The 27,906-nt window shown below is 44.7% G+C and overlaps 1 protein-coding gene across 1 annotated transcript; it reads right to left on the reverse strand.

The window, feature by feature from the left end:
* Positions 1 to 27,906, reverse strand: PSAT1 (phosphoserine aminotransferase 1). The gene is made up of 9 exons (XM_004004296.5): positions 27,785 to 27,906; positions 23,781 to 23,841; positions 22,781 to 22,850; positions 19,701 to 19,906; positions 18,550 to 18,722; positions 16,845 to 17,014; positions 10,677 to 10,805; positions 2,040 to 2,177; positions 1 to 1,139 (listed from the first exon to the last, which is right to left on the reverse strand). The coding sequence occupies exons 1-9, from the start codon at positions 27,842 to 27,844 to the stop codon at positions 1,034 to 1,036; spliced, it is 1,113 nt and encodes a 370-aa protein (XP_004004345.1). The 5' UTR covers positions 27,845 to 27,906; the 3' UTR covers positions 1 to 1,033.

The following is a 27,906-nucleotide window of genomic DNA, read 5'->3' on the forward strand; positions in this document are numbered from 1 at the left end:
TTAGATGTTTTAGGACTTTAATGTCCTTCATGTATTCAACATAAAACACTGACAATGGATGAATAACAGGGGAAAAGAGTCTTCAGCAAAGATCTTCCCAAACTCACAGCATCACTGGCCAAACACCATACAGAAACAGTCATGTGAACAAAGGAAAGAGGAGTTTAACAGAGATTTTTAGTTTAATGGCATAACTGAAAAACAAAGAAACCACCAACCAACCAACCTTTCTTCTACCCACTGAGAGGAATGGAAAGTGAACCAGGGAGCTTCCAACCCTTGTGAAGTAGCTTTAAAAAGGAAGGGGTAGGGGAGGAACACAGCTGTTGAAAACATAACACTTTAATGCACAAGGTGAAGGATCCTATCAAATTCTCAAAGTCTGAACATACACCCACATGAACTGTATTATTAGAAAACATAAGTGCATGGAGATATAAACTATTTAGTGTTAAAAACAGACCTTGTTATATAAACATACAGTATGTCACTTCCATCTCTTTATGAGAATAACAGTATAAGGAAAAAATTTCCAGTTTGCCTTTTAGTCTGAACTCCTAAACTCACCGCATGGACGGTGGTGACCTGAATTAATAGCTGCAGAACCCCAGGAGACCCCCACTGCTGTCATTTTGCAAAGGATCAAAATTCAGCACCCAGAGGACCCCATCCCACTCTCCATGCTGTTTGTGTGTTTCTAAAAATAATAACCTGCCAATTTGCATAATTAAAGCCACAGGCAGCTTTGAATATGAGATCTAAGCAGAAAGAGTAGCAGCAAAGACAGTATTAGTTAAGAGTTTTTAGAAAAAAGAGAGGGAAGATTTTTTTAAAGGCTTCCAGTTAAAGTCAGAATTAAGATTAAGTACCAACAGTTTGGCAGAGCTGTGTTGCTGTTTTTCTCTAAGAAAGAAAAATCTATCATATCACTCGAGAAAATGCCGTATTTGTTAATATTTTTTGTAACCATTCCCAAGTGACTTTCAGCTTCGTTCATTGTTCAAGGGCAGAGTATATACTGGTCAGGATCCGCTCATAGCTGGTGCATCTCCAAAAAATTCTTCATGAAGGCTGCCAGCTTCTGGACGTCTTCGACAGTGACAGCATTGTACAGAGAGACCCGGATGCCTCCCACAGACCTGGAAGGACCACAGATGCAGCCATTAAGAACAGGAGCATCTGGCTTAACATCAAGACCACCCTCCTTCCAGTCACCCACTCCTTTAAGAGTCATGGCACCTGAGATCATCGTGTCCAACTTCTAACCTGAAAATACCCATAGGAGGCCAAGAGTTTCAGACATCTCAGTCCTTAGGAATTCTTCCCAACACAGTGAGCGTCATGCTCACATGTGACCTAGGTTAACTCAACTCTTTGATGAGCCTGCTGTACAGGGGGCAGGGATCTGGTAGGTACTCTTGTGCATAAGGACATACATTTTTCATGGAGCCTGAAGGATTAATTAACTCCTCTTTCTGATGTCCAGCAGGAGCAATTGAGGCTCTTTCTTACATTGGACAGGGTGGTGCCAGTTGCCCCATGGACGGGATGGCAAACTCTGAGCTGTCACAGCAGAGAGCCTCAAAGGTAATTTTGACCAAAGCTCCTAGAAGATGGGGCTCCATCATGCTCTCAGCTGAGAAATCATGCTAAGGGTTCTAAAAGCAATAAGAAGATTATCCTGTAATAACTGGTCTTTTTCAACTAGTTACAGTAACTGCTGCTTCAAGCTGGGCAGGCTTCTGGATGTGTTTTACTCTGCATCTGAAGGGGCTTCCCTGGTGCCTCAGACAGTAAATAACTCGCCTGCCAATGCAGAAGACATGGGTTTGATCCCTGGGTCGGGAAGATCCCCTGGAGAAGGGAATGACTACCCACTCCATTATTCTTGCCTGGAGAATTCCATGGACAGAGGAACCTGGCGGGCTACAGTCCATGGGGTCACAAAGAGTCCAGCATGACTTAGCAGCTAACACTTTCACTGCATCTGAAAACTAAACCAATTCTCTGACAAGCTTCTGGATGCGACATGTACTCACCTATGCCCTTTCAAGGAGATCATATTGAGTTCAAGAGCTTTGTCAAGAAATCTTTTTTCTAAAGCATCGTCTCCTTTGGTGTTGCCAATGCGGAATGGAATATTCATCTTGCTTCTATTCTGGGGCTCCACCGGACATCTGAAAAACACGTTTATTGTTGCAGATAATTTTCTGCAATGTACAACTTTAACAAGTCAACAGAAAATTTCTTAAAATCCATTTTCTAGATGCAAACAAGAGGTTAAAAATCTGCCCCAGGACATTTATAATTTACTTAAGGAGACCACTTTTGCATTTGGAAAAGGGAGTTAGCGTTCTCTTATACAACTTGTACTTAACTTCCAAGAGCCTCAGTTTCCTCATCCAAATATTGGGAATATTAATAAAATCACCATTTCAGACAAGTTTTGACACAACATACATGAAGCTTCCAACACAGGGCAGCCACAGAACAACATGAATGACCCTTTCTCTACAAGGCTGAAGAGAAGAAAAAGTTGGTCTGAATAGTGGCTGTAAGACTTAAAAATAATGAGCAGCAACTTTCAAAGCACTTACAACACTGTACTGTCCCAAACCATGTGACCTTGAAACTTACTGACTCTCCCTGTTGCACCTCTCTGATGTGAGAACTAAACAACAAAGTATTTGCAGAGAATTTCTGTGGTATATTTGAAAATGGCCACAAATTCTCTGTAGCCTTCCCAGCAAGAGGTGGGGCCTAGTGTTCACAGCTTTTGAATCTGGGCTGGCCTTGTGGATTTGCTTTGACCAAGAGACAATCTGGAGGGTTAGGGTGGGTAGGGAGGTTCAGGATGGGGGGAACACGTGCATACCTATGGCTGATTCATACTGATGTACGGCAAAAACTATCACAATATTGTAAAGTAACTATCCTCCAATTAAAATAAATGAGTTATTTTTTTTTTAAAGAGAGACACTGCAACAGAAATGATGCCATGCAACTTCCAAGTCAAGGCACATGCAGCTTCTATACCTGTCTTGCTCAAACATTGCTGCTATGTAAGCAAGCCCAGCTAGCCTGCAGGAAACAACAGCCCCAGCCAACAGCCAGCACCAGCTGCCAGACAGGTGAGCATGGCCATTTTAGACTCCAAGTGAACCACCAGATGACTTTGGTTGAATAAGTGATCTCAGATGAGACCAGCAGAAGAAACCACCCAGCTGAGTTCACCTCAACCTGCTGACAGAAAAGAATCCTGAGCAATGAAAATGGCTGTGGTTTTAAGTCAGTGTTGAAGTTTTCTGTGTGTGATGCAAAAGCAGACAACTGATACACTTTAGAAGAGTGCCTGGGTCACATTCAATGCTATATAAGTATCTGTTAAAATCAAATAAATTTGTCTTTTTATTCCCAGCACCTTGCACGGGGCTCACACAGACTCTGAAAAATGAATGAGTCAAATGTTCATCTAGCATAGGTTAGTATTTGACTTCAGTTTCTGGTCTGGAAAGCAAGCAAGCCAAAATTATTTTTCATTGACAACCAAATGAGACAAACAGAAGGAGAGCTGACATGCTACTCTGAAATACAAGGGGAAAATATGTCATAACTCTCTCCCCATCTTCTCAAGCACATCCTGTTTTATCTTTCCATTTCTACAGGGCAGGATTCATTAAAATTAAACAGCAAATAAAAGCAGTGTGAGGAAGCCCCCCATTAACAGCTATGCTCACCCCTGAGGGCACATACACAGATCTTGTTAAAGTTAACAGGAGTCAAGTCCACATTAACAGACAAAAGAGACCCAAGAAGGGAAATCAGGTCTCTGGTAACAGGCTTTGAGCCTGAATTCTGGCCCCCACCTTTTCACAGGCAGTAGGTTTCCTGGTTGACATTTAAATTAAAATTTTAGTGTCTACCTCCTTTGATATTCTGCTGCCTCAGGCTCCCCACGTGAGAGTCCAATTATAGAGCCGGAGCAGCAAAAAGGACATGTGGTTTACGGGTAAAAAATATTAAAAGGGGGAAGAATTAAGAACCTGGGTTTACAAATCTGTAACTACAAATCCGTATTTACAGTCCTCCCCAACAAATTTACCCATGCTACTGTGAAAGTAGATGGTACCATAACAGCAACAACACATTAAAACCTAGAAACTGAAGATGAAATTAGCATGCAGCAGATACCTGCACAGTGCCCAACAGTGCCTCTGATGTGGGGCTGAGGCAAAGAAGAAATATATTAAGGGGAATTAGTGGCTTCCAACCTAGCAAGATGGCTGTGTAGGGAATTAAAATTCCACGGAAAAAGCCCTGTGGAAGCACAGAGCTGAGCAAGTAATTCTGCCCAGAGAAGGTTGAAAGGTTTCAGAGGAAGGCATGAGGGAGGGGTTAGGACAGGGTGAGGGGAAGGAATGGCGTGTGGCAGAGAGCCGTGTCCATCAAGCCCTGGAGACCCCAGCAAGTTCTTGTAGCAAATAGGGTGCTGGGTGCCTAGCAAGCCCCACCCCAAACTATTGGTGGACCCTAATTTCCTTCATCAGACCCCTCCTGAAGTACACCTGGGTTGACTCCAGATTTTCCCCATTCTGTAAGCATCCCACATTGGACTTGGGGGCACCTGATTTTATGCACACTTCCATGCCAGGCAGAGTAGTGGCAGAGGGCAGGTGCCTAAGGTAAGTCTTTGGTCAAAGTGTAAGAGTTGTGAACTTTGATGGGTGTTGCAACCTCACTCCAAAATTGAACACATTTACGCTCGACATAACCAAAGTGTGGTCCCTTGCCAACACCAGCTGTTATCAATGTTTAGAATTTCTGTTGATCAGAAGGAAAACACCTCATGGTTTTAATCTTCATTTCCTAAATAAATTAATCCCTTTCATGTTAGCCAGCTATTTCTTCCCTGTTGTTTGCTCATACAGTTAGACCACCTCATGCCTGGTTTTTTTTGCTTGTTTGTTTGTTTGTTTGTTTATCCTTTTTAATTTGTGGATTCTTCCCTATAGCAAAAGTAACCCTTATAAGTGCTATGCTACCAAGTTTTTCTCATATCTATCATTTTGTTTTGTTTATGATGTCTTGAACTGTAGCAAAGTTTCCAATTTTTCATGTAATTAAATGTCTGTTACTTTACGGCTTTTGAGTTTTATGGCTTATTTTGGAAGGCCTCTGTACACTCTATACTTAAACAGAAATTCTTCGCTGGATTTTATATGTATGTCTTGCATTTCAATGCATTTACATCTTTTTGATTGATTAGAATTTATGCATGGCATGATGAAAATATATAACTCTAATTTTTGTTTAAATGAATTATCGATGCTTCAATCAATTGAAAACATGCTTTTTTGTCTAATTTAAAATGCAGGGACTTCTCAGGTGGTCCAGTAGTTAGGACTTCCTGCTTCCAATGCAGGAGGTGTGGAGTGAATCCCTGTTCAGGAAACTAAGATCCCACATGTTGCCAAAAAATTAACAACAACAAAAACCAAAATGCAATTCTCAAGTAAACAAAAGTTTCTGAACTTTTCCAGCTATCTGTCTTTCCCTCTGCCAGTAGCTTTGTATTTTAATAGATCATATGCTAACATTCGGAGAAGGCAATGGCACCCCACTCCAGTACTCTTGCCTGGAAACTCCCATGGACAGAGGAGCCTGGTAGGCTGCAGTCCATGGGGTCGCACAGAGGCAGACACGACTGAGCAACTTCACTTTCACTTTTCACTTTCATCCACTGGAGAAGAAAATGGCAACCCACTCCAGTGTTCTTGCCTGGAGAATCCCAGGGACGGCGGAGCCTGCTGGGCTGCCATCTTTGGGGTTGCACAGAGTCGGACACGACTGAAGCGACTTAGCAGCAGCAGCAGCAGCGTGCTAACATTACATATTACTAATGTCCACATATGTTAAATATTTTTCAGCTATCCTCTTGCACTAACTTTCCTAGTTAAACACTGAACTAATATTTACTAATGTTTGTGATCATTGTGAATGTAATCTTTCCCCATTTTTTATTGTTATCTCTGGAATTTGGGAAAGTAATTGACTTTTACACATTTTGATGTAACCGATCACAAATCTGAACATAATCATTTCTAATCTTTTCCACTGGTTCCTGCATTTTGAATAGAAAGTCACATCATCTGTGATTTCTGTTGTTTCCTTAGTGTAGTAAAGACTCTGAAACCAGCCCCACAGACTCTCTCCCCACGTTCATACCCTGTCTGATCCCACATGCCCTTTGCACCTGACCCTAACCTGTCTGTGCTGCTGTAAAACACAGTCTGCTCACAAGGAAGTGACAGCAATAAAATATATTAATATCTGTAAAACACCAAGAGCTCTGCCTGCTTTATTTTCAGGTTGTCTCTGGACTTGTCAGGTGCTTCCCTCTTTCCTAAGACCTGGTTCCCATAGGAAGTTGATGAGAAAAGGTGACCTCTGATCTGAAATGGATTCTACCACTTGGACATCTTTAGCATGTTAAAGTTAATATCTAAAACATTTTAATTTGATATATGATGCAGGGCACCCAAAGCCAATGCTCTCTCACAACCTGGAGGGATGGGGTGGGGAGGGAGGGGGGTGGGGGTGTGGTTTCAAGATGGAGGGACACATGTATGCCTATGGCCAATTCACATTGATGTATGGCAAAAACCATCACAATACTGTAAAGTAATTATCCTTCAATTAAAATAAACAAATTCAAAAAAATTAGTATCTAATACATATTAAACATTATGTGTCAGGGACATCCCAGATGCTTTCCGTAATAACCACAGATAATATTAAGAGCTAACTTTCAGGAATGCTCCCTACCTACCAAGTAGGGTTTCTCATCCTTTACACAAATGACCCAGAGCAAGAGCCCTTAAACCCCTCCATTATATACTCTTGATTCATCTGCATTTTCATTTAACCCTCATGATGGTCATAATATTCTATGGACTTATGTCCATTGTACAGATGAGGAAACTGAGTCGAGAATGGTCAGGACATCTGCCCAAGGCCACATGCTAGTAAGTGGCAATGCAGGGTTTCTACAGCCAAGATGCTACACTGCCCACGTGGGCTCAACTCATAGCCAGCCAGCAACTGTGGGTGGTCAGGCTATAGAATGAACAGGGACTTCAGCAGTGGCCCTCTCAAGTCTTTGAGTCCCCGGCCAGGAACACTGGCAGAGGTGGTCCAACCCCCAGCAAACTGCCCAAAACTGTTCCATAAAGGGGCTGCTTTACCAGGCAGGGGGGCACCAAAAGGGGGACAAAAATGAGGAGCGAAAGTGATGGTAAATGGTAAATTCCAACTCTAGGTTCCTTGGTATTCCTCTTAGAAACTGCTCACCTCCCCTTCAGGGCCATATTTCCATAGCAAAGCATTTCCTAAAAATCCAGACGCACACAGAGACAGCTCGTGAGTGTCCAGCTGCTGAACAGGGGTGAGGGGGAACAAAGCGTGCTCCTGACTATGGTAACAGGGTTCCACAGTAACTCCATGAGCCAGGATGACATTTTCTGGGCAGGCGGCCCGGGAGTGAATGGGAGTTCCCAGAAAGTGGTTTATTCAGAAGAGGATGTAAGTTCAGGCTCAAAAGCCTGTTCATAAGTGAATGAGGAGTTTTGCATGGGAAAGTGATCAGATTGCCCAGGAGACGACCCACCTGCCACGTTGGCTTTGGCGGGCTGCTTTCTGGAAGATGCTGGGGAGTGCTTACAGTTAAAGGATCTCAAGTTGGGGGAAGAATTTCTGGGACTTTTGGTGTTCCTTCTATACTTTATTTTCTTTCTAATGCTCTGGATTTCTTCCGGGGGCATCACCATTCTTTCTGTCCTCCCATTTTGTGCCTATACATTTCCCAAGAAATACATGAAGTCAAATGCTAACAGAAACATTGGTCTCCCCTTCACAATAGCTGCCACGTGTTCTCACTCACATTCATATTCTGTGCACTCTTAGGAAGCCAGGAAGAATAAGACTTATTCTTCTTGGTAATACCAGAGCCTGAAACCAGGCTAGCCCAGAGGAGTGCTCAGGCACCATTTACTGGAGGGGTGGATGGATGGATGGATGGATGAGCAGATGGATGGTAGATGGACGGGTAAATGGATGGTAGATGGATGGGTACATGGAGGGTGGGTGGATGGGTAAACAGACAAATGGGTAAACAAACTAATGAAGTAAACATGTCTTTTGACATTTCCACACTATCTTTTCAATCCCAGCACAAGCCATGCCCACTAGGCAGCCCACTCTCTGCTCTCCCAACATACTACTTTCTTCCCTCAGTGCTTTACAGGGGCCATTCTTTCCCTTCCTAAAAATTTACAGAAGAACTTATGCCTTCTCTGCCTAACTCTACTCCCGCCCAAGGCTGAAGCTCATCTAAAAGCCCTCCCGTCTCCTCCAGCCAAAGCAGTATCCTCCTGTCCTCAGCTCCTGACTCATCATTTAGCCCTTGGCTATGAACTCCTTGGACCATCTATGGCCAATCACGCATGTTAAAATGGCTCTAGTAAGTGCTAGTGGAGTACTCTGGCTTCCCCTCTCACATATCAGGATCTAAAATGGAAGATTCCCAAGGGCCAAGCCACAGAACCACAGAGAAGGCAGAAATGCATAGTGGGGAATCCCTTCCTCCAGATGGCATATGGAAGAGGACCCCAAAGGTTAAGTCATTCAGCCAAGCTGGACTCCCTGAGGGCTTGTGGCTGCAGGCCAAGAACTCATAGGAGCAGGCAATCAGTTAAGGGCAGAGATGACACCAGCAGTCATGGCTGCCCCATAAGTACACTCCCACCCCTCACCCATGGTTGGTTATGGAGATGTGTTACCAAGTCCTGGTAAAACATACAACTCTAAGTCAGGTTTGAGGCATCGTGTGTGTGTGTGTGTGTGTGTGAACTCTAAGTCAGGTTTGAGGCATCGTGTGTGTGTGTGTGTGTGTGTGTGTGTGTGTGTCTTATGTGGTCCACTGAGTTCTCAAAAGAGAGCAAAAATTCCTTTGTTATTGTCAGCTAGATGTTTTTGTTACAACAGACTGAACTCCGAAGAGTAAATACCACTAAGAAGGGGGTCTTGGCTTGGACAATGAGAGTATCTATGTTGGTTATGGAGATGTGTTACCAAGTCCTGGTAAAACATACAACTCTAAGTCAGGTTTGAGGCATCGTGTGTGTGTGTGTGTGTCTGTGTGTGTCTGTGTGTGTGTGTGTGTGTGTGTGTCTTATGTGGTCCACTGAGTTCTCAAAAGAGAGCAAAAATTCCTTTGTTATTGTCAGCTAGATGTTTTTGTTACAACAGACTGAACTCCGAAGAGTAAATACCACTAAGAAGGGGGTCTTGGCTTGGACAATGAGAGTATCTATGAATATGTGTGTAGAAATGGGCGTGCATACACAGCATAAAGTCAGATCCTCCCACAGGAGTCCCCACCTTGAAGGAAGGGAAAGCAAATGAAAGCATCACCTGTTAAGCTCTTTGTGTACCAGGCACTATAGTAGGTACTTTATATGTGGCATTTTGGTGAGAGGCCTGTTGTAGGGGGTTGAATGGTGGCCTCTGCAAAGGTTTATCCATGTGCTCACCTTCACATTCACCTGTGAATGTGACCTAGTAAGAAAAAGGGTCGGGACTTTCCTGGTGGTCCAGTGGCTAGGACTCTGTGCTCCCCATGCAGGGTGCCAGGGTTCAATCCCTGGTCGGGGAGCTAGATCCCACATACTGCAAGACCTGGCGCAGCCAAATAATTAAAGTAATTATTGCAAAAGAAGCGAAAAAGGGTCTTTGCTGGTGCAATTAAGCTAAGGATCTCTGGATGAGATGAATCATCCTGGATTATCTGAGTAGGTCCTATATCCAAAGACCACCTTTTGAGAGACGGAAGAGAAGACACACAGGAAGGAGAAGGCCACATGAAGCAGAGGCAGAGACTGGGTGAGGTGGGAATGCCCAAAGCCCCCAGAAGCTGGAAGGGGCCAGGAATGGACTTTTCTCGGGAGTCTCTGCAGGGAGCAAAGCCTTGCTGACAGCTTGACTTTGAACTCCCAGACTCCTGATAACTGAAAATAAATTTCTCTTGTTTTAAGCCACCAAGTTAATGGTACTTTTGCTCTAGCATCCCTAAGAGATCAATACAAGGCCCATAGCTTTTCTGGTGCTGGTCCAGGGGTCAACACATGTTCATGAATCAATTAGTCACAAGGACATTTAACTAGGAGTCAACTATACCAGAGCCAATTCCATTCACTGACTACAGGCCCGGGACTGGAGAGTTTGTCCTGTAATAAGGGGAAAGAGTAAGCTTTTCTAAAAGGGTAAATATCCCAGAGAGGTCAGGAGTGGGTGCTTATACCGAGGGTCTCCAGTGGAGTCCTGAGACAAAGCTGAGAGCTTCTGGCATGTTCATGTTTTGTCCCCGGGGACATAGAGAGGAGGTGGTGGGGAAAGAGGGCTGTGCAGTGTGAGCAATTTCACCACCAGTGGGAGACAGGTCCCAAAGCCCAGTATTCCTGGGGTTCAGATGCAGGAGGGAAAACTCACGTGCCTCACACTCCTGGGGACTTCAATGTCTCACAGAAAGATGGCTGCATCCATGTTCCAAAACCAACACAGCATAAACACATTTTTCAATTCACAAGAGGCAAAATGTGAGATAAAAACCATCCACTTACACATAGAATCCTTGAGAATTATCAATAATATCATAAATCATTTGTGATTTGATAGAGCTAAGCTTCTCCATGGCTGCTGCCCCGCCGTTGTTCTTAATCCACTCCAGGACCAAGCCCATGACATAGATGCTAAAATAAAGAGTAAAAAAAAAATACATATATCCATTTAGATCAGCTTTGTACAAATGACAAGATATCTGAGCAAACTGAAGCTGTACTAAAATAGACTTAAAGACACCATTAGACAAATTATTTTTAAAAGAAAAAAATTATTTAAAAAAAAAAAAAACTGCTGAGGCGATTTCCCTGGTGGTCCAGTGGTTAAGCCTCCAAGCTTCCAGTCCAGGGAGCACAGGTTGGCTCCCTGGCTAGGGAACTAAGATTCCACATGGCACATGGCACAACCAAAAAATGAAAAATAAAATGGTGCTGAGGGCTCCGTGTGCACCTCACTGAAAGCCCACAGGGCAGGAACAGAGGTCTTCTGTGGAAAAGACACAGCTCGAGCTGGGCATATGGAGAAGGCCAGCTATGCCCTCTCTACGAGGGGGGACAAAGGTTCCCCAGAGGAATTTGTGTAGACTTAGCTGCTGGGTGTCTAGGTCCACTGAAGGTCTGGGGTGGGTACCCCCCCAACATAGCTGCTGCCTTGTTTATTAACACTGTGACAGTGTGGGGAGGGGAAGACACACAAGAAGCTTGTCCCAGGGAAGCCCAAGATACTGCCTGCCTCCTTCATTGCCTCCAGGTGGCTGGAGAACTCTGGTATTTCTACCCCCAGAAGGCAGCAGCCAATGTGGGGCTGCCCAGGGGCACCGGGCAGAGAACGGCCTGTACCCAGAACCATGCGATGGCTCCTCCAGAAGCTTCCCCAGCGCGCTCCCCAGATGGCCCTGGAAGGAATGAGAAATGGTGTCCAGGGCCAGAGGGGAGGGAGCTCAAAGCAGAAATCAGCCGCTGGGTGTTTACAGCCTCAGCTGAAGCTCTCTGGATAAAGACTGAGAAATCAGAGGGGCAGAGGAGAAAGGAGAAAGCAAGGGGAGGCAAGCAACGTTCAGCAGGCTAGGCGCCCTGTTGGCTGCTCTCCCTTTTACTGATCAAAAAAGTCTGAGGCCAGAGCTGCCATTATCTTATTTTACAGATGAGGAAACAGGCTCAGAGAGCTTGACTCTGCATGATTTTCACATCCAATAAGTAGCTGATAAGGCAGGATTCCAACCCCAGCTGGTCTGATTCCAAAGCCCCAGCTCTTTTCAAAATAACAAAGGGGCTCCAGACCCTCAACCACTATCTCACCTGTCAGTGGGGCGGTCAGGCTTGCACCACAGCTCAGACACAGGTGCCAAGAGCAGCTGCTACAGGGGCATAACAGCTCACACGTGTGTTCTAAATAAGGCGTTCTCCCACTTTCCTGTAAGATGCTCTAGAATTTCCATCTAACCCCAAACTGCTCGTTCCCCCAGGAACCACATAAACCCACCCTACCACATGATCCCAGCAGAGTCACCTGTGAGTCCTGCCTGTTCAACAGTCCATTTTGGTGACCAAGCTTCACTCCTCACTGCAGCTGTTTTCCCAGGGTTCCCAAGCTGCTAGTTCAGTCATCAGATCACAGCTGCAGCAAAGGCTCAGACCAGGTCCATGGTCCCAGCCAGACCTCAGTACCCGCACACTTCCCTCTTGGTGTGTGACCCAGCCCCATACCCAGACTCACTGCCCATGCTCCTGGCTAATCCTAATGAGATCTGAGCAGCACAGTCAGCGCAGAACCCACCCATTTTACAGGCCGCCCAGAACTAGGACCCTTAGCTTTTGTCTACAAGCCTCAGTGTAAGGCAGATGGCTTGGAAGGAAGTGAGTTCTCCTGGAGACCAGATGCCCCAGAAGTGGAAGGGTGTCTGGCCTCATGACTCAACTGGAACCTCTAATGCATAGCTAACACACGCTTCCACTCCCATACCATCCAAAATCTTCAAAACACAGGGGTCCTAAGATGCTTATGCAGCCTTGCATCTTGGTCTCCATTCTCCCCACTAACCAGGGTATCACTTTTAACTGATGTATTGTCTTCACTTCTAAAATGCCACCAGCTTGGGGCTTCCCTGGTGGCTCAGACGGTAAAGAATCCAACTGCAATGCAGGAAACCCATTTTCCCATTGATCTCTGGGTTGGGAAGATCCCCTGGAGAATGGAATGGCAACCCACTCCAGTATTCTTGCCTGGAAAAATCCATGGACAGAGGAGCCTGGAGAGCTACAGTCAGTCCATGGGGTTGCAGAGTTGGACACCACTGAGGGACTAACATTTTCACTTTCTTTTCACACAGTGTAAGTGTACTGTCTAAGCCTGTGCGTTAAATGACTATATAAATCACAGCAGATCGATTCTCTGGAATATCACACAGCAATTCAAAGGGGAAGAAAGGCAGGCACTTGTCCTGACACAGCCTGTCCACCAGCTGGGTGGAAAGAATTCACAAAGCAGTGTATGGTAACACTTCATTTGCATAATTAAATATATGGCTCTATTTGCATCCGCCCTGCACAGAAAGCAGTTAACAGTAGTTTCGCCGCAGAAACCTTTGCCAAGATCTTGTGTTAACTTTTCTAAGCAATACAAAATGCTTTTTGGGCACTAGGGATTAGAAAAGCACCCCAGAAAGCCCTGGAAACTCCCTGGCTGTTCTGAAGGACTAAGCCTCCTGAGCAGGCCCACACTCCCATTCTGATAAGAAGGATGGCCTGGATTAGTGGGGAATATTTTGTTTCTCATTAGCTACTTTACTTCATACGATAGATAAAACGAATTTATACTTACAGGTCCCGTTAGTCATGGGAAGTAAATCTGCCTTATAGGGTTAGAAGGGAATTTTAGGAATCTGTTTGCTTGTCCACAAACTGGGCTTAGTGTTGAACAGAATGTCCACATGGTCCTTTATTCCACCCCAATTCACTGCTCAGAGTTACAGGCAATTATGTGAAGGCCAGTTGTCCAGCTCAGTTCAAACAAACTGCCCAGGGCCTCTGGTCACTTGGCTCCTATTTTATTAGAAAAAAAAAAAAAAAGAGCTTCTTTTTTAACTTGGGACATTTTCAAGGACTTCCACGTGATACAAAGTTCTGAACTGTTCTGGGTGCCTTATCAGCTCACAGCCAGGCCTGGGGAGGGTGTCACGCACAAACCCTCCTCTCTCCTCCATTCGATGCTTGTTCTCATTGGGAGAGCTACAATTTTCTAATCTTAAAAATACACCAAATGAAATCTTAGTTTTCCAAGTCATAGACTGTAGGTAACTGCTCAGTCACACAGATGTTTACTGTTTTTCCTTTTCTCTTCTTTTAGAGTAAAGGAATCCAAGACACCAAGGGGTGTCCTGGGTCAGAATATATTTAACCCAATCTCTTTTGGCCTCCACATTGATGTGACTCTTTTTGTAATTGGCATGTAACTGCTTTACAGTGTTGTGTTAGTTTCTGTTGTACAACAAAGTGAATCAGCTATATGCAATCCTGATCAAGTATTATTGTCAGTCCTGCCCTGAGATGGTCTGTTTTCACTATCCTGATCTGTCTGGAGAAGAAACCTTGCTCTTTTTCTCCCCTTGTTTCTGTGTGTCTGGCTCAGCTCCCTCCTTAGGCAGAAAGGCTCTAGGCAGGAAGTGTCTGCCCTCCCCCACCCTGTGCCCCTACCCCCAGGTGACCAGGTTGACCCTGCACACCTGACTGGTCAAGGCCTGGGGCAGAGGCCTGCACAGGCACCGGCAGGGGCATGACCCTCTGTGAGCCACTCAAGGCGGACCTTCTCTCAGTGCCTCCCCCAGGTCTGACTCCAGACATTTTTATTTCCCATTAGACAGAGTCACCTGCTAACTCACTATTTCTGCTGACTTTTAATATTAACAGGCTGCATTTTAACATATTCATTACATTTTTTTTTAAATTGACCTCAAGGTCACTCACTCACATAGAGAAGGTGCCAGAGGGTAAGACAGTTCATCCTGCTCCCCCAGTCTATGCTCTGATCAGAACTGCTGGCCTTCAGGGCACATCCAGGGCCAGGGCTCTCCCGGCCCCACACACTTTCTTGCTCCCAGAGCCTCGGAGGCCTCTGCCTCTGCCTGAAAGACTCACGAGCCCAAGACCAGACCCTGGCTGCTTGGTCTAACTGGTAAGGACTGAACGCCTCCCAGCACCTCCTGCCACAGTGTGGCCTGGCTCCAGAGCCCCTTCCCCAGGGCCCAACTGCCCAGCAATGCTCGGCACAGCAAGACTCCTTTCCCAGCTGGCCAGTGGTTACCGGTTTGTCCACTACCAGAAACCGCAGAGACGAGACAAGTGGGTAAGACAGGTTCAGCCCTGCCCCGCAATCCCCACCAGGCACTTCAGAAGCACTGTCAACCAGAGTGAGACAGAGTGGGATTGACAGGTAACCAGGAGAAAATACCAGACACCTCCATTGCCTGAGGGAAGCAGGGGACACAGAGTGAAGAGCTGCTGCAGCCTACGTGAGCCGCGCAGAGAACCAGCAACAATTTTCATCGGCATTCCAGCTGCGGAAAAAGCTCTTTTCTTCCTGTGGTAAATTATATGGAAGAAGTGTCTCTCCCACAGGCAGCACCTTGGAGGGAGACCGCTAACAAAGCCCCGGCCCGCATGTGGCCGAGGCCTGCACTGGCCTGAGCCCCTCTTCATGTGCTCTGTTATGAGAACATCCACCATCACTGAAAAACTTCAAAGAGCTGGACTCCAACAGCCATCTATTCTCCAGAGATGGGACACTTCCAGCACAAACCCACACCGGTCATTTTGCTGTTGAAGAGCATGAAGGCACCGGCTGCACTTATCCAGGCTTTCAAGTCAGACCGCCTGGGTTCAAACCCACACCACTGCCTAGAAGTGTGGCTTTGGCTTCTTCACTTGCAAAATGGGAATAACAATTAGAGCACCTACCTCCTAGGGTGCTTGGGAGAAAAAGAGGGCCATACACATCACTATTTGTATCACAGATGCCCTGGAAAGATAAGATAATCTATAAACTCTGGCTCTTATCCCTGCTGGTAAATAATAATACAGCACTAACATTGAGATGGCTGGACGGCATCACTGACTCGATGGACGTGAGTCTGAGTGAACTCTGGGAGATAGTGATAGACAGGGAGGCCTGGCATGCTGCGATTCATGGGGTCGCAAAGAGTCGGACACGACTGAGCGACTGAACTGAACCGAACTGAACATTTGTAAGCCACTGAGAGCCAGGCATTGACTAAGCACTTGTTGGTGGTAGAGGGTTAGACACTACAGGCTCCTCCGTCCATGGGATTCTCCAGGCAAGAATGTTGGAATGAGTTGCCATGTCCTTCTCCAGGGAATCTTCCCAACCCAAGGATTGAACCCAGGTCTTCTGCATTGCAGACAGATACTTTACTGACAGCTACAAGGGAAGCCTCCAAGCACATTTTAGACACATATTTTAATCATCCAATCCTCATCAGCAACTAATTACTCTTGGAGACACCAGATGTACAGATAGACTAAGCAACTTGCCTAAGCTCACACAGATTGTTAGTAATAAAACTTAGGCTAAATCCTAAGTGTCACAAAGATTTTCACCAACTTCCTGAGTCTGAGCATTAAAAGACCATAAGGTGGGATAGACCTACTCTCCCCAAAAGTGCTGTAATGCAGACTCTGACTAGGAGTAACAGGAAGCCAGGCTAATAGGACCCCTGCAGACTGGGTGAAAAACAGCGAAGTGCTTGTTCCAGCCAGTGTGTTCAATGCCAAACAGTGGGCTTCAAGCAGGCCCAGCAAGGGAATGAAAAAGGCAGGTAGCCCAGCCTTTGAAAGTTCTTCTCTAAAGCTGCACTGCTTGTTTGAGATGCAGGCATGACACTTCATGCGCAGAAAGCTTTTGGGCTAATGGTGAACCACCAAGGCTACCAACACCAAACAGAAACACCCCAAAAAAGAAAGGCAAGGAAAGCTGATCAGAAAGTACACAGAGGAGGATGAGGAAGAGGTGAGCTGGGCAGAGAATCCTGAAGAACATCTGGGCGATTAGGTTACCAGTTCACAGAATCATGTCCAGCTTCAGAACGTCACCTAGTATTGATGGGAAATACTGAGAACCCCTCCTTCCCTGGTCCCCAAGCCACACCCTGGAGTTACCTGAAACAGGGAGGTGTGTTGTACAAGGAGTTATTTCCAGCCTGCACTTTGTAATCCAGGACCGAGGGGCACTCTTTGAGGGCAAATCCCAGCAGGTCATCTCGAACGATCACCACTGTGACCCCTGCAGAACCAACATTCTTCTGGGCACCAGCAAAAATCACACCAAACTGCCAAACAGAAAAGCTGCTATTTTAAACGTCCCTGGTCATCTTTCATAAATGTATGTCAAATTCCCCAGTCTGTTTCTAAACCACAGTTTTTATGAGGAAGTAACTCTATTTTAATCCTGTTCAGAGCTAATTCCCTTTCCTAAAGGAATCTCTATCTGGACAGAAAATCAATACTTGTGAGTTTAGATCCTGCAGGTTACGAATCTGCCTGGTCCTTCTCCCCAGGAAGATGCCAGCCCAAGCCCACCACTGTGAAGACCTTGTAAATATTCCTATTCACTCTATTACATCTCTTTTCTACCTCCAAGCCCATCTTTAAAATAAGGCTGCTGTCCTTGGTGACCTAAAGAAACCAATTTTTTAATCTATTTATATTTGTATAAAGAAACAATCAGAAGACACTGAGAAATGAGACAAGCTGCCCAAGAGAGAAAAAAAATTCAGAAGAGATGTTTTAAAATACTTTGGGACAATTTCCACGTAAGATATAGAACCCTCTTCCATGTCTCCCCCATGAAACCTTTAGGAAAATTCAGTAGCATCCCACATGGGAGGAAGGGGATAGCCTGGCCTAACAGGAAGAGGTATTTTTACAACTGACATTGTTTAGAATTGCCAGTGTATGGTAAGTGAAAATAAAAAGTAGGCTATAAACAAAATATATATATTCACAAAACAGAATATTACTTAGCCTGAAAAGAAATGAAGTTCTGACATGCTACCACAAGGATGAACCCTGAGAACATTATGCTCAGTGAAAATGAGCTAGACATGAATATTGCATGACTCCACTGATGTGAGGCTATCTAGACCAGCCAAGTTCACAGAGACTAAAAAGTATAGAGAGAGAATGGTGGTTGCCAGTGACTAGGGGGAGGAAGGACTGGGGTTATTGTTTAATGGGGACAGAGTTTCAGTGGGAAGAAAAAGTCCTGGAGACGGATGGTGATGAGGATTGTACAATCATGCATATGTACTTAATGACACTGACCTGTATGCTTAAAAATTGTTAAAACGGTCAGTTTTATAATAAGTATATTTTACCAGAATTTTTTGTTGAAAGGCACACTACCACTTAGTTTGTCTTAACTTCCTTACAGATTTCACCCTCCTGACCCCTGCCCCACGTGTTGTGCAACTGTGGGTGCCTCTCCCACTGCCCACCCTGGAAAGCCACCTGGGAATCTCCATGTCCTATGGATGTTCTTGGTGCTGGGGTGGGTAACAAGGTAAGGCAGGGCTCCTTCATAGCCCCCCCAAGTTTAGATAATGCATATCTTCCCTTGACAACAGCAAGCAATTCCCAAGGTGTCAATGAAAAACATTTCTAAAAGCCACCCTCAAAGGCAGATGAATTCCCCAAGGACTCAAGTATGACTCTTGTGAGGCAACTGTCAACAAAGGGCGGTGAATGTCCGGATGTAAATATTCTGACAACGAAGGTCGGCCTTTCCCTGTCCCAGTATATGTTAAAATGTCCTTAGAAAAACCAAACGGGGTTCCCCCTGACCCAGGCCTCTTTCATGCTTTACCTTGGAAACATCCACTGGCCTGGACAGGAAGTTTGAGGACATGTCGCAGACCAGCACTGCTCCCTTGACATCAGGGATAAAGTCAAACTCCACTCCGTGCACAGTCTCATTGGCGCAGTAATACACATAGGAGGCATCCGGGTTGAGGGTCCAGGTGCTCGGATCTGGAATTTCTATCACAGGAGACAAGTTAGGGACTCCACGTTTCCTCCCCTCTTTCCTTAGGGAGACAGGAGTCTACCAGGTATGACACCCCTCGCCTAGCAGGGGAAGACTGATTCCAGAGCATTCACAAGTAAAAGGCATCCTATTCATCTAGTATTACAATCACCACCAACATCCTAAAAGGATGCTCCATCTCACTCTTTTGACTTTTATCGGGGGCAAATAATCTTCGAGAATGGTGTGGTAGGTATTTGGGTTTTTCCTTGTCACCCAGCATCCAACATCCTAGGTCCATGGACAATGCCCTTTGGGTGCCAGTCTCCCTCACTCTCAGCTCATGTGATTCCAGTAGAACCAATTCTACCCACAGCCCTGAAGGTAGACTGCAGTTCAGGCAAGGCCACTTGACTGATTTGGAATGGGACACAGGAGACATGAGACTGTTACTGGGAACGTTTGAGCAGAGGCATTGAAACTTGGGAGAATATAAGACAAGGAGCGGCTGCAGCCATCTTCTAAAAATGAGGGGGCAGCTTTCCTGACTGTGGAGGAGACAGAGGGAGATACCAGGACCAGGAGAGGTCCCCTCACTGTAGTCGGGGGGTGGGCCTTGATTAAGCCATACCTAAAGCCAACCCAGCCCCTGGGTTTTGCAACTAAGTTAGCAGCCCAGGTAGAGAGGGAAATGGCAGCCCATGCCAGTATTCCTGCCAGGAGAATTCCATAGACAGAGAGCCTGGTGGGCTATAGTCCATGGGGTTGCAAAGAGTCGGACACAACTGAAGCCACTGAGCAGGCACGCACACAACAGCCTAGGAACACCTTCTGCAGCAGCCAGTTAGTAATCTTAACAGGAACAGGCAGCCAATCTAAATGGTATCAAACAGGGGAAGGAAGAATTGCCCAGGGCAGGGGTAACCTGCTAGCTAAGGAGGGATCACCCACTGGCCAGCATTTCACAGGCCAGCTCAGCTACCAGCACTTACTCGTGTAACTCCCAAGTTTGGGGTGGACCATATTCACAGTTCCGAACTTCTTGGCTTCTTCTGCAGCCTTAGCTGACCAGGATCCTGTCACCACATAGTCAGCACATCTTCCTGCTTTCAGGCCAATCAGGTTTAAGGGGACAGCACTAAACTGGCCACACCCACCTCCTTGTACAAAAATCACTTTGTAGTTGTCTGGAATGGCTCTGGGCAGAAACAGAGGTGACAGTAAACAGGGTCAAAGATTGAAAATGAGTGATGCTCCTCTAACACTTGACCCTGAGGTGGACACACTGTAAGCGCAACGGTAAAGCCCCATCTCTGCCTTCCCCAAATCAGTCATTTATCTACTCAGCTTCTTGCACAGATACTTACCAGGCCCCACAGTGGAAGTCTGGGCTTCCCTGGTGGCTCAGATGGTAAAGAATCTGCCCACAACGCAGAAGACCTGGGTTTGATCCCTGGGTTGGGAAGATCCTCTGGATAAGGGAATGGCTACCCACTCGAGTATCCTTGCCTGGAGAATTTCATGGAAGGGGAGCCTGGCAGGGTGCAGTGCTGCTGCTGCTGCTGCTGCTGCTGCTGTTAAGTCGCGTCAGTCGTGTCTGACTCTTTGTGACCCCATTGGGGGGTCGCAAATTGTATGAGGCCCATAATTTAAAAGCCACTCGGACATGACTGAGTGACTAACACCTTCACTCACTTTTCATGTTGAAATCCTATGGTTACTGTTTCGACAGAATCTTAGTAACACCCTGCTGTTCCTTCAGGGAAGCACTGGCTACCGCTCTCAGTCCAGCTGGTTCAAGGGTGCCCAATCCCAGCTCCAGGGGATGAGCATGTGACCCATGCTGGTCAGTGGAATTTGGTTCCAAAATCTTGGATCCAAACTTCTAGAAAAGAGAAGCTGTTTCTATTGAGGGAAAGAACTTGTAGGAGCTAAATCTGCAACCACTAGTGGCCATCTGATAAAGCAAACATATAAAAAAGCAGATCCAGGAGACACAGGAAAAGACCTTCTTTACATCATGTGAGCTCCTATACTTTTCTGTCCTATGAAGTAATTATTTATTTATTTATTTGCTTAAGCCAAGAGTTGGGTTTCTCACTTGTAACCAAAAGTCCTAAAAGTATGTATGTGCTGGTCCATGCTATGAATCAGGTGAACAGTGGAGAAGGATCTTCCATAACCCTTTAGACCTCACCCTTTAGACCATAACCCTAAGACCTACTCCATATATATTGAGATTAAGAGCAAAATGATTTGATTCCAGCATGGAAAATTAAGATGATGATTGGGATAGCCACAGGCCATGGAAACTGGACCCGAGCTTTTGAGCAATGTCAGAACTTAGGAACAGGTTATGCAGAAGGCAAATGGCCAGGCGACAGAGCTCCAGAAAAGAGGCTTAAGGAAAGCAGCCAAGAGCTGGGCAATGAGAGAGGGTCTTCTCGCCAGCAGGTGGTGTGATGTGCATGTATCTGGTTCTGAGCCATGCCTGCCTATCTCCAGGGCTCCAGAGAATAGCAGAGCAGACAGGCCTTGGGAGGCTCTATCAGGTTATTGGCAGCTGGGAGGACAGCAGCCCAAAGCAGGGTTCTAGGTTTATGTTATTCAGATGCAGTTAACAAGGCCAAGAACTGGATGGAAGGACACCAGAGGCCTGGGTACAGGGGTCCAAAGGGATTGGCCCATACATTGAGCCAGAAGTCCAGGCTGGAGAGGCTCACAGCTCTGTGGGTCAAATGGCACGTCTCTTGGGCCAACATTCCAAGCATTCGTGAAGGACAGGATTGCTCCATGAACATAATGGGGACCCAGCAGGGGGACCCAGCAGGGGGACCCAGCAGGCAGCCCCGCGTGCTGTCAAACAGATGATGACTGCCTCTGACATGCACATTGCGGTGGGCTTCTAACACTCCTCAGAAAATGTCACTAAGCCTGCCCCATCTAAGGAATTTTATTAAGGCAACTTAAAGAGCAAGTTATTACACAATTAGTACAAATCCAATTTTTTTAGTGAAATAATACAAGGATGGACCCTAAAACTTTAACAATGATTATTCCTGACTGGTGGGGTTATGGACAATTCCAGTTAAATTTGTGAGTTTTTTCCCTAAGCTTCCCACCATGAACATGCACCAGTGTTATGAGCAGAAAACAAACAAACAAGTATTTTGTTTTTAAGGTGACCATATTTGTATGGCTATATGAGTATGTAATGCATAAAACTGTAGTTTAAAGCAGCAATCTATTTAAGAACATAGTTTCCTCTAGGCAAGAAAAGCAGTGAAGATAACTAAGAGAGTTCATTTGAGGAGCAGATCCCAGAGTTTATAACCCTTAAAATTGCCCAAAGAGTCTGTTAAGAATGAAGTTTCTAAAGAGGCTGTGATTCAACAAGTCTGGGTGGGGCCTAGCACTTGAATTTTTTTATATTTCTCACAAGAGTTGATTCTGACAGATTGTATGAGGCCCATAATTTAAAAGCCAGTGAACTAAACTACAATTAATTATGCTGACAAAGTAGACCACTTGTCATTTAAATCCCTTCTAATCCAATTTAGGACTTCCCTTGTGGCTCAGATGGTAAAGCGTCTGCCTACAATGCAGGAGACCTGGGTTCGATCCCTGGATCAGGAAGTTCCCCTGGAGAAGGAAATGGCAGCCCACTCCAGTACTCTTGCCTGGAAAATCCCATGGACGGAGGAGCCCGGTAGGCTACAGTCCATGGGGTCACAAAGAGTCGGACACAACTGAGCGACTTCACTTTCTAATCCAATTTAACTTCCACAGTGCTGAAAACTCTTTCCCAGATATAATGATTTCAAACCTTTGGAAAAACCACATAAAAATAAACACACAAATGCAGGATGAGGATCAAATTAAAAGCATTATGTACTGATTAGTGAATCTGGGAGAATCTTTAAAAAGATCTTTTAAAAGAATCTTAAGAAGATGACTTTTAAGAATGAAATATTCTGAACACATAGCAGAATGTAATAATGCAACATACACCTATGTATACGGATTACCAAACAAGAACAACACAACTTTGTCTTTAAACTTTTATACTTACAACAATTCCCGTACAAGGTTCTCTGTGTTATTGATAATCTTAGAGAAATCTGATGACCTGTGGCTCATTTCTGTGGAAGGAAAAATAAACAACAAGAAAAATATTCCAGTTCAAAACCAAAGGAACAAAAGTTATTGAAGACGTAACTACAAAATTTGCAAATAAAATAAAGTGAAATGTCAGTCATATTGCATACAAATGATGGACCACACATTTTAAGAGAAAATTCAAATTAATCTTCAAATTGCAAACATTTTAACTTTATTGTCACAGTAGAATGATTTTTTTCAAGTGGCGGTAGTCACTGACTGAGCCATTTGCTAATTTATTCTTCAGTCTCTGATTTCTCATCACTTTCTCACAAACAAGAATTGTTTGCAAAGGCTGCCCTTTAGGACAACAAATTTAAGCACATGTCACTTAATTCAAATTAAGGAACAAAATTCAATAACAACAGCACACAAAGTTAACCCTACGATCTCTTAATACTCTGTAGCCTCTGGAACTACCAAAAAAGAAAAAGAAAATTAAAATTTTTAAAAAGGTACATTTTAGAACTCAAAGGTCATCTTTCCTAATAGCAGAGGGGAGAGAAACAATGGAATTATTAACATGCAAAATCTCCCCAGAAAGGCTTGTGTACTTCTATGCGTTCAATGAGTTCATGTTTAAGAACAGCAAAAACTGTAAAAAGAATGTGAAACAATATTGTAAACGTTTGGGCACTATTATGCAAATGCACAGGATCTTTTGATCTCAGATCCTATGTATAGCAAAAACTGATTATGAAATTGTAAGCTGAGATATATAAACCCCTCACCAGCATTTATGTTGATTTCAAAATTACTTTGATCAAACATGCCACAGAAGTTATTAAAATTTAAAAATACATCTACAAACACCTATGGGAAGACCCAGTAGAAATTTTAGGCTTGATGATGTATTTTAATTAGTTCCCTTTAAACCCTGGACATTCACAACATCCAAAAATAAATCTTACCAAGAACACTAATCCCAATTCCTTTGTAGTCTAATAATTCTTTTTGCACCTCTAGCAACACCTAGGAAAAAAATATAAGAAAATAAGATGATTTCAGTATGCTATGCACAACTCTCTCTGGACACACAAACTGCAAGAGGAGGGGCAAGTAGAAGCTCCACCTGCTGGGTCTGTGAGGAAGCATCTGTCCCTGCCACAGCCAATCCCCTTTCTCTGCCTGTTCCCACAGAACCCTGATGATGCAACTTACACTCAAGTTGAGTATGAAATTATGCAATATGACCAATTCTAAGATACAGTTTTTCCAAAGGCACAAATTTAGAGATAAAAACTCACTTGAAGGTAAAATAAAAATCAAGTAGGAAGTTGTCTAATAACAATTCTTTACCTGTCAATATCAGTTAAAGAATAACTTTGGGAAAAATCTGATTCCCTAGAAAATGTCCCCTTCACAATTGCATTTGCAACTCTCACAACTGCATTTGCCACTCTCTGAAAGCAAAAGCACAAAAAGTTCCAGGTATAGAGGACAAAAAAAATAATTTATGCCCAAATTAAACTGATAACTCAATTTTCCATCTTTTAGGTCTACTGGAATGGGTGGGTTGGGCAGCAAGTAGGAAGCACTTGCTGTGAATTAAGATTAGGCTGGGATGCTTCCCAGGTGGCGCTGGTAGTAAAGAACGAGCCTGCCAAGGCAGGAGATGTAAGAAGCATGGGTTCAATCCCTGGGTCAGGAAGATCCTCTGGAGGAGGAGACCTACTCCAGTATTCTTGCCTGGAGAACCCCATGGACAGAGGAACTTGGCAGGCGACAGTCAATAGGGTTGCACAGAGTCAGGCACAACTGAAGTGACTTAGCATGCACACATACACCCATGGGGGTACTGATCACCCCCTCAGCAACAGCACTGAAGGTGATTTTCTCATCCCCAGTGTGCAGGTGAGGAATCTCAGCTGAGTCGCCAAAAGAACTTAACTATATGTCCCTGTCCAGCCCTTTGACCCATCTTGTAAGATCACTGCAATCCCATAAGCACATTCTGTCTCACAAGAGCAACTGGACAGGTGGGACCCATCTTATGGCCAATCCTCCGGTGCCAGGAAAGGCGGGGAAGGGCAAAGCTCATTCTCCACCCAGGGCCCCCAAATACCCAGCTCACTTGCTAAAGAGGTGCCTCATTGTTATTTTTCCCAAAGGTAAGTAAAAAGCCAATTACTACACACTGAAAAGAAAAACACCTATTTCATATATATATATATATATATATATATATATATATATGTATTATGTATGTATGTATACACACACACATACACACACATTTTAATATGGGCCTCCCTGGTGACTCAGATGGTAAAGGATCTGCCTGCAGTGCAGGAGACCCAGGTTCAATCCCTGGGTTGGGGAACATTCCCTGGAGAATGAAATGGCAACCCACTCCAGTATTCTGGCCTGGAGAATTCCATGGACAGAGGAACCTGGCAGGTTACAGTCCATGGAGTCTCAAAGAGTTGGACATGACTGAAGCAACTTAGCATGCACACATGCACACATATATGTACTTATTTCATCTATATATTTCATACACATTTCAGTAAGAAGAATAGAAAGCCCTTATCAGAGATGCATGCTGCAGCGTTTACAGGAATGAAATGCCATAGTATTTGGAACTAGCTTAAAATTTATCCAGAAGCAGAAGGGGAGAAAGAGAGTATAGGGGAGGGAGTGCTGAAACAAGATTAGTAAAATGTCCTTAGTTGTTAAATCTTGGCTGGGTCTATAAATTTCATTATATTATTCCCTCTCTACCTTTGAGTATGAGTGAACGGCCATAAAGTAAAAATATCAGAAAGAAAAGCTCTAAAAATGTATACAAAATAGGTGAGACAAGCCCTTTGTAGAAGCATCCTGCCATCAAAGGAGGCTGCCTTAAAATATACCGGCTAAAGATCTCATAAAACATAACCTAAACTAGATCGCAACTTGAGTGAAAAAACATTTCAGCAATAAAGAATCAGACACAAAAAAAGGAGGCTTAAGAATTTGTCATCATTTTTGTTGGACACATTAGCACTGGCTGATCAAACAAACTTATAGTGAATCCTTTTCTTTAGTATAAACAAACATCTATGATAGAGTCATCCTTGAACTTCTTTTCAGACTCCCTTCCTCTTATAGAATTCTTTTATAGTATTCTCTGAAAAGAACATCTATAAAGGTTTATAACCAAAACCATTATAAAAAGGTTTAAAGACTTCTACCCAAAAAGCATACCCCTCTAATCAAGTGAAGTTTATTTTTTTTCAAACTGAAGAATGCAATCATTTTATGGATCACAACCGATATTTTTTTAAATGAACTAGAATAGACCAAAGCAGAATAGAATATATAATTGTGTACGTTGTAGTCATCAGGCTAAATACTTCATAAACTTTTTGTTTTAATTATGTGCAGGTACTTGCTCACTTTGTGAAATATATTTTTCATTATGGTTACAGCCAAAAGAAGTTTGCAAAACTTCTCTAATCTTTATAATTCAACTAACTCAAGAAAAAAACATAAATAGAAACAGCTGCCCCCTTCCAGGTTAGAGAGCACATATGAAGGCATAAATCCTCCAGGAAAATAAATAATAAGTAATTGTATTACAATTATCTTTATAATAAGTACAGAACAAATTACACAGGAAACAAATATGCAAAAGTCCAAAACATGGAGGGTGAAAACCAGTGAGGGTAGCAGAAACGTTTGCATATTTATGACAGGGAATCTCACCTAAAACAGACTGCAATAACTAAGAAAAAAGTAAGCCCTGTACTCTCAGCTACTATGAGCACTGAGAAAAGCAAAATGTTCTTTCCCGTCTACAATTATAAAAATTCTCTCTTCTTAGGACAACACAAAGAAGGCTCTGTCCCAGGGATATTTCCACTCTGTTTAACAATAGATAATTGAAAAGCACTTGGCTATGTCCCATGTTGCTACAAGGTATTACCAGAGTTATCCCGGCTAGAAAAAGCAAAATGTAACAGCAGGGGCAGCTGGTCAACGCGTCCAAGGCACATTAGAAACTAGGCCTCCTTCACAGCTGGGGGGTGGGGAGGAGAATGGGGGTGGGGGGAGCGGGTATTGAAGGTTAGGGAAGGAGCTGGAACCCGGCTGGGGGCTGGGAAGGCAGGGAATGAGTTACACTTGCACTTGAAAGGTCTGGTAATGGCCCGGGGGTGAATTCAGTCATTCATTTGCTCCAGAACAAAACGAAGCGAACCGGGCTAGCTGCCCAGTGCCTACCAGAGCTTGAATATTAGAATGCCTTTAGGGTACACGCCAGTACAGAGAGGAAAAACCTATGCGTGTAACAGAGCAGAGAAAAATAGGTTTAGGGATGGGTGGAGTCTCTGAGAGGCAAAGAGGAAAAGGCTGGGCTGTACTGAAGTCTTTCAAACTTACATTTTTGAAAAGCAACATTTCCAAGTGCTAGCTGAAGCCAACACTGCTCCCGAGGGGTTTTGCACGGGCCTCTAGTTTACACTTCGCTCCAATTAACACGATCCCCCATTCACCACTCACTCACCATGTTCATTCACCCATCCACTCAACACTGCCTGGCTCGCAGCACTGCTGAGCAAGGCGAATGCACAGTCGAGAGCTTTTTCTTTCCCGCCGCACCCCCAGTCCGACCCAGTTGAAGGCACAGCGCCTGAGTTTACAGGTGTGTTGCGCAGCGAGCCAGCAGGTCCCTGGCGGGCCGAACTCAGCACGCGGCGCACCAGTAGCCGGCGCCAGGGGCAGCTGAGCAAGCAAACTTCAAGTGTCCTTCTCCAAAATATTCTTCCAAAGGCCCACCCGCGACATATCCTGAACTGAGCGTGCACACTCATGCAGAGTATTCAGGGGACTCGGGGAGGGGGATCCGAGCCCTCCACGCAGGGATGCACAGCCACCAACGCGCCTGCTCCCGCCTGGAGCGCAGTCCTAGCGCGCGCTCCCTGGGACTTACGGAGCGCGGCAGCTTGGCAGGCCCGGGTCCGAAGTTGACCACCGGTATCAGGGAGTCCATGCTGCTGCTGCAGGGACGGCGAGTCAGCCGGAGAGGACCTATCGATTGGGCAGCGCAAGTTT

Source organism: Ovis aries, chromosome 2, assembly GCF_016772045.2.
Source record: "Ovis aries strain OAR_USU_Benz2616 breed Rambouillet chromosome 2, ARS-UI_Ramb_v3.0, whole genome shotgun sequence".
Taxonomy (NCBI): domain Eukaryota; kingdom Metazoa; phylum Chordata; class Mammalia; order Artiodactyla; family Bovidae; genus Ovis; species Ovis aries.

What these genes read in the sequence shown, in the direction of transcription:
- PSAT1 (XM_004004296.5), bottom strand. Translation starts at nt 27,844, where the DNA reads ATGGACTCCCTGATACCGGTGGTCAACTTCGGACCCGGGCCTGCCAAG. An exon ending in CTGCCAAGCTGCCGCGCTCC is followed by an intron (nt 23,842 to 27,784) that starts GTAAGTCCCAGG and finishes TTTTTTTCCTAG; the next exon opens with GTGTTGCTAGAGGTGCAAAA. An exon ending in AACACACCTCCCTGTTTCAG is followed by an intron (nt 10,806 to 16,844) that starts GTAACTCCAGGG and finishes TCTTTATTTTAG; the next exon opens with CATCTATGTCATGGGCTTGG.